The 13834-nt window shown below is 37.1% G+C and overlaps 4 protein-coding genes across 4 annotated transcripts; 1 reads left to right on the top strand and 3 right to left on the bottom strand.

The window, feature by feature from the left end:
- Window positions 1-153: 153 nt before the first annotated feature.
- On the bottom strand, window positions 154-681 carry FDP41_005993 (uncharacterized protein; the record flags this gene model as incomplete). The annotated part of the gene is made up of 1 exon (XM_044709579.1): window positions 154-681. One exon carries the CDS (start codon window positions 679-681, stop codon window positions 154-156), a length of 528 nt encoding a protein of 175 aa, XP_044559954.1.
- Window positions 682-1081: 400 nt separating this feature from the next.
- On the bottom strand, window positions 1082-9387 carry FDP41_005992 (uncharacterized protein; the record flags this gene model as incomplete). Its single annotated transcript, XM_044709578.1, has 4 exons — window positions 1082-1753; window positions 1908-8144; window positions 8342-8521; window positions 8806-9387. The coding sequence occupies 4 exons, from the start codon at window positions 9385-9387 to the stop codon at window positions 1082-1084; spliced, it is 7671 nt and encodes a 2556-aa protein (XP_044559953.1).
- Window positions 9388-10068: 681 nt separating this feature from the next.
- On the top strand, window positions 10069-11487 carry FDP41_005991 (uncharacterized protein; the record flags this gene model as incomplete). The annotated part of the gene is made up of 1 exon (XM_044709577.1): window positions 10069-11487. The coding sequence occupies one exon, from the start codon at window positions 10069-10071 to the stop codon at window positions 11485-11487; it is 1419 nt and encodes a 472-aa protein (XP_044559952.1).
- Window positions 11488-11622: 135 nt separating this feature from the next.
- FDP41_005990 (uncharacterized protein) lies at window positions 11623-13461 on the bottom strand (the record flags this gene model as incomplete). The annotated part of the gene is made up of 2 exons (XM_044709576.1): window positions 11623-13307; window positions 13458-13461. The coding sequence occupies 2 exons, from the start codon at window positions 13459-13461 to the stop codon at window positions 11623-11625; spliced, it is 1689 nt and encodes a 562-aa protein (XP_044559951.1).
- Window positions 13462-13834: the final 373 nt, after the last annotated feature.

Below are 13834 nucleotides of genomic sequence, written 5' to 3'. Positions count from 1 at the left end.
ATCGATTTAATAATGTTTATAAATTACTTCGACCCAATTGCTCAGTTCTTCAAAATTTTGTCACATACTTTATTGGGCAATTCCACAACAAGTCAGTCTCAGTTCAACAAATGATGACTCGAACATGGTGGTTGAATTCACAACAACAATCTCTTAAATTGCCTTCACAGACAAATTGAACTTTTCCACATAGTTCTTTCTACATTGCATCTCTTCAACTGTTCCCAAGTTACGATTGAATGGAGTCCATACAGGCTCAGTCATAACCTCCAAAAACAAACGCATGGCAATTGCATACTTCTTCTCATCCAATGTAAATCTATGATAAATTCCTGCAGGAAGAACCAACAAATCACCAGCCTCCACATGAACTCTAATCCATTCATCTTGTTTATCTCTGACATCGAAAATTCCACTTCCATCCACAATATATCTAATTTCTTCAAATTCATGAACATGTTCTTCAAAGAATTTTGGTAACATTTCATCAATATTTGGCATCTTCTCTTTGAAGAGATAAACCATAGAACGATGTCCATATCCATGTTCCTTGCAAATTTCTTGAATACGACCTTCATAGTCATGATGATCAATATAGGTATACATGACTCCGATGGTTGATTCCAATTCTTCCAAAGATACCGATTTTTCAGGCTGTTCCAAATAATAGGCTCTCACCATTTTCTTCGTGTGTATTCTGTTTATTCTGGAATGATGATAGGTTTTGTGTCGACTGTCCTCTTTTCACTTCGCGTGTGTCGTGTCGGTCGTGTTGGAACGAATGATGATGATGATGACGATCACGAATTTTCGTGTTGTTATTTTTTTTTTGTAGTGGATTCGAAACATTCCGAAGCAGTTGTGATGATGAAATTTAAAAGAAAGAGCGAATGAGACACTAACAACAAGAACAACAGGAACATATTGGATGTTGAATGGGCCCTCTTTAATACGTCCTAAGTCCGGATGTAGTTTTGTTGTTCATAGCATAAATTATTTCACTCATGAGATTGATTCGAATCATGCATGGCCACTTGTTCAATTTATTGGATGACAAGGTTGAAACAAGATATTTGTGAGATTACAAATAATCCAAGTTTGAATATTCATCGAGTGTTCGATGAGCGCCAACACCAACACCATTCACACCAACACCAACACCACCACTACTACTTGCAGAAGAGGAACCTGCTCGAGCAGCAATGTTTTTCGAATCGAGCAAGGCATTCACAATTTCGTCATCCTTACTCATGTAAGAGCTGAATCGTTTGTGATGTTGCAATGCATGTTGTAAATTTTCAATTTTGAATGCTTGATCTTTGAGAGTGGCATTTTCTTTTTGTTCAACCGTTTCGTCAGATTCTGCTCTCTCCAATGTCATGGAACGAAGAGTTGGGAAGAAGGTAATGTATTGTTTTTTAGCCAATTCTGCCACGTATTGTTCAATTCCAGTGTATTCACTCGGATCCTTATTTTCTAAATAAATTAAATAAAAGACATAATTCCACATGTTGTGTTCGTGTTTGATGTGACCTTCGAAACTAATGCCTTCATTGGCTCGAACGTCAAATCTTGACTTTTTGTGTGAACAAATAAAGCAACATCCAGTCTTTTCTTGTTCCAATTCGGCTTTCTCTTCTCTTCTCTCGCTGAAACTGTCAAGCACAATACCAAACACAACGTTCACCAAGAGAATGATAATCAATAGTGAAAAGTATAAATCAATAAAGATACGAGGTACATCGAGAGGGTACTAAATAGTTTTCGATGGGAATGAAATAAATGGGAAAAGGACGTGTGGTGTTGCATCATGTGACATGAAAAAAACACATTCAATATGCACACACAAATTTTCACACAATGACAGAATATATACATGAATGGAAAACACACAAACAAATACTTACAGCATCAGTGATATCTTCCCAGAAACCACCACCTCTCAAACCATAGTTAACAATGGACATGAAACAAGTCAGAGTTTCCGTACACACAATGGTGTTGTTGAACTTGAATTGGTCATATTTGAAGCTAAACATCAAGAAGGTATGCAACAACACAGCAAATAATGTGAGAACTGCAGTGTAGAACAACTTTTCATAGTTCTGACCGATCGCAAGAATAATGTCCAGCAATCCATCAGGTGAGAGAGCAATAATTTCAAATGTCAATACAATATACGCAAGCGGTGTCACAAATATTCCAATCAAAATGACCCAGAAGAATAAAATAATTCTCCATATATAGAGATCTTGTAAAGCATAAAGCAGAACATTGTAAATGAAACCTTTCGTTCTGGTGACATCACTCCAATTTTCATCCATTTTCAGTTTAAACTTCTTCTTAATATTCAACGTAAGGAAGAAGTATAAATAAATGGCAGCAAGACCAATATTTGACCCTAGTAAAATCAAACCTAAAATTTCAACAATAATTCCAATAGCTAAATAATTATAATTGTTTCTGTAGAGTGGACTTTGAGAGTCTAGTGACACTCCTGGTACAATCACAGGACCAGAAACGACATCAAATTGTTTGGTATAAGTCGCAAGGACTAAAATGTTGATAAGAACGGCCAACAAAAAGACACCAAGTCGGATATGATACCAATACTTTTCAGTAAGCTTCCATCCACGTGCATTGAAACCGTTCGGGTTATCCATGAGCCTCTTCAAGTGACCCATTTCCACACTAGCAATTTGGTAGGTCCAATCGAAGAGGGATTTCACTTTGGTTTGTGGTGAACTTCTGTCACATGACTCAATAAATTCGTTTTTCGTTGTTTCTTGTAAATGTCTGCAACGTTTCAAAATCTTGAAATGGACCTTTTCCAACACATTATCACGAACAACTTCAATTGTACCAACTTTTGTGTTGTAGAATTTGAGCCATACTTTACCAGTTTCATCAACTTGATCAATGCTCTTATCATTGGAATCCAAATATTCCGATGAAATGATTGAAAAATCAAAATCTAGATATTTAAGCAAAATGACAATGGAAATTCCAATATTTTGAGATTTCCTGAGAGCTTCTTTGAGCCGTTCTGGCTTTTTTTCAATGGTCAAAATTCGAGCCAGCTTGTTTTTGAAGGCCACATTGCCTTTTCTAAAGATTACCATCAGCTTACACAATGCTTTAAAGTCAATCGTTTTCTTAATATAGTTCTTTGAGATTTTGTTTCCACCTTCGAGCATACTGGTGAGAAGAATGATAATTTTCTCTAAAAGTTCAAGTTCATGATCTAATACATCTAAATGACAATCTACGTCATCAATGTGGATAATATTATCATCAGGAATATCTATGATGTCTCCATCCTCAGGATCTAGAACTTTTCTCGCTAAAATTTCATTAATCACAGTCAAGAATCTTGTAGAAGAGGCCAATTCAATGGAGGTTTCAATACATGGTCCTTGGATCATTTCATTGAGAGTATCGAATGCCTGAATGAAGTTGTCCACACTGTCATTACTCAAATACTTGAACAAGCTAATGACATATTCAACACACTCTGAAACCAAGTTCACAGATACAGAGTTGAAAGGTTGGTTATACAACATTTGTTGATTTGGTAAAAAGTGACCTTCACAAAGTAGTTTGAGGAAAAGCAACACGTCTTTTGCCTGACTATTGTCTTTTCCACTGCTAAACGAGGAAGAAGTGGTACTACGTTTTCGAAGGGAGAAGTGTTCCTTGACTTCGTATGTCGATTGACGTAATCGATTTCTAATAGCCACAAAGAATGATTCATAACTTCCACTGCTGACAATGGTATTCACCACTTTACGAGTCTCTATCGAATTTAACATTTCATGAGATAGTTTAAGGGCATGTGAAACAATGTCATATTCAGCAGTAAGTAATTGTAATACCAACTCTGGAATACCAGTGTCAACCACAAATTCAGGTTTCTGATCCTTAATGGCATACTTGATGGTTTCAACGGCACCCACAAAGGTCTCAACTAAATCTTTGGAAATACCAATGGACATAATTCGTTGTAGAACCTCAATGAGACATTTGAAGTGACCTCCATATTGTTCAACAAAAGATTTGGCAAGTTTCGAGAAGATGGCCTCACTACTCTGGAAATGTAACGTTTCAATAAATGTCTTAAATCGTTTAGCGTCTTCATTGCCAGCATTGATAGTAAGGGCAGGATTGATCACCGAGTTGGGAGGCAAAATAGTAATGGCTCTATTTTTCTTGAGCTCCTTAAATTTCGTTTCAATGGAAATAGGTAAGGCAGCTCTTGAACGAATTTCCAAAATACAGTTGCTGATGTCTTCTCTGTACTTGGGATTGGCAGTGAACGTGTAGAGTTCAATTAATTGTGTGATAATGTCACTGATAATTTCACTAATATTCTCAGCAGAGTCTTTCGAGGCAGATTCTTTTGAAAAGTAGTTAGCAAAGTAATTTTTCAAAAGAGGAACGACAATGGAATAAATATACTTTTCACTCACATAGAATTCAGTTTCAATGTCGTCATCCTCTTGAGGAAGATCGTTCTTCAAAGGTGGAAGTTGGTAGGTAATGTCTCTTTCGAGTTTGCATGTATTTCTACCTTTACAACTCACATAATATTTGATTTCTTGTGAAATACGCTTGAAGAGACGCCAAATAGATGCATTGGTGAGGACATCGTTTGATTTCTTTTCCGTGTTAATATAGAGTTCGTTCATTAGTGACATGAGTGGATCTCTCACAAGTGGAATCAAATTTTCAGAGATTAACAAAGAGAGACAATCTTCAAAGGAAAGAATGGACTGAATTTTCACTTCAGCCTCTTTCACAGTACCCAGAGTACAATCACACAAGAGATAGAGCATATTGATGTGATAGTTGAGGAGAGAACCAGATACTTTGTATTCCTTATTCTCAATACGTTGCTTTCTCTCTTCAATGCCTGCATCATCGTTGAATAAAACAATAATATCCTTGCGTTCAGTACTCAAATAAATGGCAATAATGTCCTGATTTCTCTGAATGTTGGAAGTACCAATTCGAGTGAGTACTCTCAAAAAGTTCAAATGCCACGATAACTTTCCAAGATCTCCAACCTTGTCAATATATTTGTGAACTAGTTTTTCATCGATATTCATCAAAAGGTCCCTATTGTCTCGTACGATTTCGCAAAGTAATTCACTGGTGTCCAGTTTTTCTGAAAATATATTGATAAAGAATTGAATGTGAGGGAAGAGTTCGACTTGATTTTCTGTATTGCCTCTCACAAATTCAGTCAAGACCAATACTGCTTTTTGGAAAATATTGAACTTGATATTTTCTGGATAGGTTTTTGTGAGACAGGTGATCATGAGTTCATGAATTTGTAAATTTCTCAAAATACTCTGAGCAGAAGGTCCATACTTTTTGGCATCGGATACAATTCCGTTCACTGTGCTCTTAAATTCTTTGTATTCTTTTGAGTCATGTTTGCTTCCAGAGAATGTGGCATTGTTAACCAAGTTATTGAGCTTGTTATAGTAATTGAAAATGGTTTCATAGGATTGGACAAGTTTAGGAGAAGTGAGTAGTACGAGACGTTCCAAATTATTCTTCAACTCAATCTCTTGCATGTGTGATCGCAATAACATTTTGAGAGCCTTAATGGGTGTTTCATTGTTTTTATATTGTAACAATGAAAGCATGGCTGGAACAAAGTTGTGCTCCTCTGAGTCGAACTGGAAGAATGGAATCTTTTTGCTTTTTTCTTCAACTCTGGAGAGAATAGTGTCCAAATTTGAAGTGTTGTCAACGTCTTTTTCTTTAGCACTGTAGACATCAAGATACAATGAAATACGAACGTCAATTCTCATATCTAAAACATAGAGAATAATGTCACTAATTTTGTTCTTAATTTTGATGATGGTTCTATTGCTCTCAGACTCAATAAAGTGTTCCTCACCAACATTGCTCGAATTTAACATTTTGAGTAATGAGTTGACAATACCTGAAATTTCTTCTTGGTCCTGATAACTTTCGAGTTTCTTCTGTTCCAAATCGTCACCATACGGATTATAGGCACGATATAAGAATAATTTGTAACAAATCTTAATGAGTTGATAATTGAAAGTTTGATCGGATTGTGGAGAAAGTTTTCGATTACCTGCTACGAAAAAGTGGCCATGAATAAAGTCTTTGAGTTTCTTGTGGCGAGCTCTGTATTCCTCGAATGCAGTCGACTTGATATGGGCTCCTGTGGCAAGCCACTTTCGAGTGAGTTTGATAGCAGGTTGTTCCTCGATACCAATGGCATCCACATACAAGTATTCCATGAGATTTGCAAAGGCAGATCGGATCGAAAGTGGCGCCTTCGTGTCCTGTATACATTTCAAAACTAAATCGTAGGGAAACAATTGTTGAATGAAAGGAATTGCGAGACTGTTTTTTCCCGAGCATAACGAAGCAAAGAAACGGATGGAGGTGAGCATGTAAATAAAATGTTCAGTCTCGCTAAAACTCTTCAATGATTTGATTTCTCCTGTGGATGGCATTTTGACAACAGGTTCATCCTTCTCAATGCTTGGAATGATGAAGAGATTTGAATTATTATCGAGAGCTGTTTTTAAAAGTGACACTAAATCGTTTTGATTCTTTTGAATGGGTCTCTCTTCACACTTGCACAAAATGTTCAACAAGTCCAAATAGAGTGGATTTCTTTGATCACTTTCCACAAGTAACTTGAAAAATCCTTCAATTTGTTTTTGAGTAATACTGTTCAATAACTCCATATTATCCTTGATCATACCAATGAGAAGTTGTGTATTTGTGTGACCAATGGTTGTTGAAAAGTCTTTTGCTGGATGAAGAACAACACTCGAAGATTCTCCCAAAATATGATTCTGCAATTCGTGAAAATACTTTTCGAATACATATAAACTATTGGAAACGTGCAAGAGAGTAATTTGTCGAATGGCACGGAAGCTATATTGATACAATTGATCCCATTTGTCATCTTTTCCAAAGATATTCATTGACTCTTGAATGATGTTCATGATAATATCGATGAGACCAATATCTCTGAAAGCCGATTGTCGATCAGGATATGGTATTCCTTCTCTTTTCATGACATCTTGTTCTCCACTCTCCGTACAAAATCGAATGACAAATCGCAACATTTCCAAAACGGATTCAATGTCACTTCGTTGAGGTTGTTGTGTGGATGACTCTTTTATCATCTTTCTAAAATTTCCAATAACTCTAAACACTTGATTGACCACATGAAAATCCTTCAATTCCTTCTCTGAAGACATGCTTATAGAAAAGACATCGGTTTCTTTTTTTCTGTATTCAAACGAAAGATCCACAAAAAACGAGGAATCTTTCAACATGGCTATGGTTGGAGACATGGAAGCTCTTCGAGACGAAGACTTTGAATCGCTCCGAAACATACTACCACTTCGTGAAGTGATAATATCCTTTGTAGATCTCTCCGCCGCATGAAGCCATGTATCTGTTTTAACGTGACGAATTCTCACCAAGTTACGCCTTTCAATGGGTTGGCCATATCCAACAGCATCAGAAGCTCCAACTTCAGGCGAATGGAACGTAAAGAGTGTGTCATCAGTTGGCTCTTTTGTCAATGAAGGTTTCAATACTTGCTTTAGACCTTTCTTGATTTTTAGCCAGCCACCAACTCCACGTGAAGTAAGGGAACCACTATCGGATGTATTTGGAGTGTCAGTCTTTGGATCAAAGACATCGGCTTTTTGAACTGTTAAATAACATCCTGTTGGTAAGTGTTTGATCCTGAAAGGTACATTGTATCTTACAAATCCTCCTCGAAAACGATCTGAACTTTCAATTTCAAAAAGTGAGCAAATGGAAGAAAGAGCGCTCTTATCTGTGAACAATTTGATATTTTCATGATGTTGGAAAATGTATCCTTCTGCATCTTTGTGGAAGAGTCGAATAACGTCACCGATCTTAATCAAGGTTTTGGAGAGATGAACAGAGTATGAGGAAAAAAGGTTAATTCTCCACACATTAGAAGAATTAGATGCAGTTGCATTCACTTCATTTCTATTGTCTCTGTTCACGACAGGCTTATTGTACACGAGTTGTGAACAGTGGAGTGTATGCTTAGATTTTTCATTAAATAAAATGATCTTGTCAGAGAGGCGAACAGGTTCATTTTCCTAATTGATTGATTTTTAACACAGTGAAAGTTAATATGACCATGTTGGATGGATTGAATAAAATTACAATTTAAATATCATGTCATATGAATCGAATTTTTCATATTTATCAAAATTTCATGATTAAGTTTTGGTTAAGTTGTTTACCACAGAGTCGCCTCAGATAAATTAATTTAACTTTGAAAAATCAAACCTACCTCTCTAAATTTGAAATGAGGTAAAATTTGAAAGAAGGTTCTACTCCCACTACTAGCTAACGAAAGTCCAATGCATGCTTTTTCAAGCTCTGCATTTGTTCGAAGGACTGTCAAATATTCCTGAGTTTCCAAATGCAAGAGCTGTATTCTAGCGCCATAAGTGACAACTTTTCCGAGTTCCTATTTTCGGGTGAAAATTCATTGTCATATGTGTCATAACATTAATATATTGGTAAAATGTTATCAATTATAGTTGAATATAAGCATTATTTAAGAGTGGTATAGTGTCGTGAATAGAAAATGACAAGTGACAGAATGTGTGACAACAACATTTGGTGAGTAGGGAAATTTAGGAAAATATTGAGCAATCAAAAATGATATTCCGGATAAACAAAATGTGACAACAGGAGTGAGACCAATAATAATAAGAACAATGTAAATTTTCACACATCACAACTACATACTCTTTGGGCTTCAATTTTGTTTTGTTGTTCCTCACGTTGCATCTTGTTTTTGAGTCGTTTCGATTCCAAACTCTTTTCTGCATTGTTATTGACCATGGCAGCCACATTTCGTCCGAATCGAGCGGAAGATCTCCTCGAGGAAGCAATAAGTTCATGTATTCCCGTTGTTGTGCCTGATTTCGTTTCCATAAATTCATTGTATCGTTTCAATGCCGAATAGGAACCTCCTTTCATGACCATGAACAAGGATTCCTTGAGAGGTGTTTTGTAACTTTCCTGAAAATTGACACATCCACATCGAATGGGATTTAATCCACGAACTGAAATGTGAGATTTTTCATCTTCATACACCAAGGAAAGCACATCGCCATAATGTAGAACTTGATTATTGGTGGCAGCACTACTAGCGACCGATGATGATGAGAGTTCACTGAACGGAAGGACGAATCCTCCTCCACCACCACCACCCGATCCCGCAGCTCCCAACATGGCCGAATTTTGTTGAGCACCCGAAGATCCCGCAGCACGAGCTGCATATATCAGGAGTGAGTTGATGGTGCCCAATGTCGAATGGTTGGACATTGATGATGACGACGACAATGGCGAGAGAGAAGAGGTATATTTTTTTTGGATGACGGCGGCCCTGTCAGTGATCGCAGAAAAAGAACTTTCCACTACTGGTTACTGGTTAGGGCCGCCGTCATCCAATTAATTCTTTGAAATCTTTTTAATCTCACCATCAAAAGAAACAATTATCCTCGATGAATAGGACAAGAGGGCACAACAACTAAAATTCATGAAAATTATGACTCCCTCTCGCACGCAGCGGAGCTTCCTTTCACGATTGGTCATTTTTAACGGTCGTAAATTTATGTTCTCTCTCACGAAAAGAAAAAAATAGAAAAAAAACTCAGTGGAAATACTCCCCTACCGTACAGTCATACGACTCACACAATTCTCGGATTTGATTGTTGATTCTCATCTATCGGACGACTGGAATAGTGGAAAAGAGAGGAAAAGCATACACGAGAGATTATACGAATGAGGAATTTGCTCAATACTTTGTTTCAAAGAAGAATTTAGAACACTTCATAATCATTAAGGATATCCACCTTCAACCGTTATACGTTCATCTCATCAACAAACAACAAGAATAACATTATTGAACTAATTTTGATATTATAATTAACGAAACAACTTGTTCTGTTGGTACATCATTGGAAGAATCATCACTAGAGTCCCAAACGTAATTAGATTCCTAACATGGCTGAACAAATGAATGTGGATTTGGGGCAAAGTCCCTTCATGATCTCTCAGCCTACAGCCACCTTCAATAACAATTCCATCGTGGTTTCAAATTTAGGAAAAGCTCATCAATCACTGAACAATGGGAACCCGAATCAGCTCAATGGAACCTCCATTGCTCGAAGTTATAACACTTCAAAACGAGCCAATGAAAGAACAGGTGGTGACGGAACCTTTTTGACGGAAGTTTCAATTAACAATAACAACAGTAACAACGATAACTATGACAACAGAATTGTATATAATAATCTCATAGAGACTCCTCAACCCCTACGACAATCACCCGTCTTTGGAAAAGCAAGGATCTACCCTCCCATACAGGAATTGGCAAATTACATGAATGCCCTTAATCGAAAAGTTCAACAAAAGAAATTTTCTGGAATCGATCAAAGAAACTCACTTCACCAACCCATCGTCGTTCATAGTTACAAGGACTCTCAATTCAATAATGGCTTACGAAAATTACCCCCACCACCTAAGAAAGATGCATTTTATCCCCTTAAAAAGCTAAACAAACGAAAACAAATTGAGGAATTAGCTGCAGAGCTCTCGAAAAAGGACAATTTCGAGCATGACTTCTCCAAACACTCTATCAATAATGAAGATGACAAGGTTTCAGTACGATCGAAACATAGCAGTACAAGTTCAAAATCAAAGACCCTTCCTCCTTTGAATCCAAACACCCGTGAGCAAATGAGTGACGCCATCAGTCAAGCATTCTCCGATCTAAATCCTGATGCTGTTGCAGAATCTCCCACAAAACCAATCAATGACGACAAATTCGACACCAAATCCATCTTCTCCACTCGCTCGAAATATTCTCAGAAGAGTAGGAAATCGAAACTCTCCGAATTGTCCTTCTCGATTGGCAGTGATGCCGAGAGTGATCGAATTCGTCAACTCGAGCACTCGCTCAAGCATGAAGAAGAGGCTCGAAGGAATATTCTCAAAATTCTTGAGGAAATTCAGCAAAAACAAGAATTTCTGTTGAACAAATTATCGCAACAAGAGAGAGAACAATTCGAGAGCATCTATGGCCGTTACAATAATCTCATATCTGACCTTAAGAAAAACTCAGATGACAATCTAAGCGTGGCACTCTCTGCAAAGGATATTCAAGAGTTGAAAAAACAACAATCGGACGTGGGTGACGACGAGCAACAAAGGGAGCATTTACCCAAGATTGACAAGTCGGATGTTCATAGTGCAGCGTCTAGAAAAAGCGTAGCAAAGAGTGAACATGGTTCAATCCACTCTGGGTTTTCACGACCTTCCCAAGCACTTTCAACTCATTCCAACCACTCACAACGCTCGCAAGAAAGTGCATTCTCGCATCATTTAAGACACTCTCAGAAGAACCAGTTTCGAGAACATTAGGTGAGAATTGGCGTGTAAGCAACCCAGACAATAAACATCTCCTATTTTTCCAACTTGAAGACAGAATCTGTTGCGAAGAAATCAAAATGTATTTTGATTTTTCATAATTTAATACAAGACGACGAAACTAAGAAACTATTTTAAATTCTCTCCAGTTTTGTTGAGCTTATTTCGAGCCGCTAAAATGTCCTTCAAACTAACTCCACCTCCAACAGCAACACCTCCTTTTGGTTGATTTGGTTTTACATGTTCCGCTTCTTGATTTGTGTCGGTCAATAATAACGACGAGGTTGAAGTGGTGGCCGTTCGAGCACCCATTTTACCAATTACAGAAGAGGCAGAAGTCGAATTCTCTTGTTGTTCCTTCGTGTTGTTGTTTTCCTGATCCTTTTTGTGATGTTGAATGGTGGCCAAAGCTCCAACAGCTCCCAATTTCTTCTCGAGTTTGGAAATTTCCTCCAACTTGTCAAATTCATTTTGATCTGGTAATTCAATATCGTGCTGATCATTGGCTGCTTGAATCACATCATTCAATAAGGATGAAACATTTGTCCGGGTCTTTTCTCGACGAGGTTTTGAAATTTTTGCTTTTTTCACAACCATGGAATTTCCTTCATTCATGACAAGTGATGTGTTGTTGTCTTGTGATGCATTTGTCACAGAAGCATCACTGCCTTTCGATAGTGAGGATGATGAAGGAGTTCTCAATTGTAATTTCTGTTTCAATCGTTCTCCAATGATTCCAACAATGGCAACTCCACTTCCATTACGAGATTCTTCTGTTGTTTCTGTACCCGTTGTTGTTGTGTTTGTCAAGTCAGAAGAAGAATTCGCAGTCAATGTTAAAGACGAAGATTCCACTTGTTGTTGAGATTGTTTTAACATTTTCGCTAAAGAGCTTGTTTTAAATCTCATGGAAGGAACTCTTTGATTTGTTTTTGTGGTGCTTGTCGATGATTTATGTTCTTCAGAAGAATTGGATTCCAAATTTGTCTTGACTGACTTTTCCTTCTTTATGGACAAACTTGAAGAATTTGTAGTAGAGAGTGGTTTTTTAAGAATTCCTACTGGGGTTTTCACTTCTTCTTTGTTGATGGATGATAGAGGTTGTGAAGAAGTGGTCAATTTGGTGGAATTTTGATTTGTGACAGCAGTGGCTTGTTGCTCTTTTGTAATATTTTTCAATTGTTCAACTTGTTGAATGAATTCTTGTTCTTGATGTTCAAGATCTGAATAGGAATCAGGGAAAATCAAGGCAAGGAAAGTAAATTTAGACAGAATGTGCTTTTCAAAGAGAGGTGTCGAAATGCGTGAAATTTGTTTCTCAATGAAAGGAATTTGAGTGAGACATTGAATGCCAACAATCATTCCAGTCAACCACCAGATTCCAGATTTGGAATTTGACAAAAACCAGCTTAATAACATGATGACATATAATCCTACAACTTGAATCAATGTCATTTCTTCTCTCTTGTAAAACAATTGTTTTGCCAATAATTTCAATTCTGGATGTGTCAAATTTTCAATTGGAATGAAAAATTTGGAACAATTTTCCAAAACTTGTGTATTTGTATAAAACACATAAAAACTACAGCACTTGATGAGAGAGTGTGAAATGATGAGAATCAGTGGAAGTGAAAGCAAGAGAATGGAAAGAAATGAAAAATGTGAACTCGCCCTTACAAATGTTACAAAAAAGAAAGTGTCAATGATGAAATTGGAAAGAAAGAATAATGTCGAAGTGACAGTGGCGATGAAGGAATATTTGTTGGTCATTGGATAAACCAGAGCTGGAGGTCTAAATTGAAAAAGTAAGAGAACTAGTGTGTCCACATAATTCCGAAAAAGGATGAGGATTGTCCACAAATGTGTCATTTCATCATGATTCAACAATGATCAAGAATCAACAATGAATTACATAATTTTCATCATCTCATTCACACATTCAAAATGAGATTCAACACACTTACTCATGGTGACACTCATCAACAAACACAACCACACAGAAACTTGAAACACCCACGAAAAGATCATCGTTTCCATCAACAACATGGCCACATAGGGAGACAACAAGGTAAAAATTGTTTCATCCACCACATAGACGTGTTGGATTTTTCGCATCACGTCACAATAGTGAATCACATAGGAATAATATTTGTAATAACTCGAGACAATGTGAAGAGAGAAGAGGGAAAGGGAAAGTATCATTGTTAAGAGTCGGTTATTGAAGAAGAGGGTATTGGAGTGGTGAGGTAAATATTTAGTGGTGGTGGTGGGGGCGACAAGGAGGAAAAAGACCAATAATCATCAAAGATTTTTTTTCTTGTGATCCTTGATTACGTGAAAG

This window comes from Naegleria fowleri (assembly GCF_008403515.1).
Source record: "Naegleria fowleri strain ATCC 30894 chromosome Unknown tig48, whole genome shotgun sequence".
Classification (NCBI taxonomy): Eukaryota; Heterolobosea; class Eutetramitea; order Acrasida; family Naegleriidae; genus Naegleria; species Naegleria fowleri.
The sequence above is the reverse complement of the archived record's forward strand: the minus strand, read 5'-3'. Positions and strand labels throughout refer to the sequence as shown.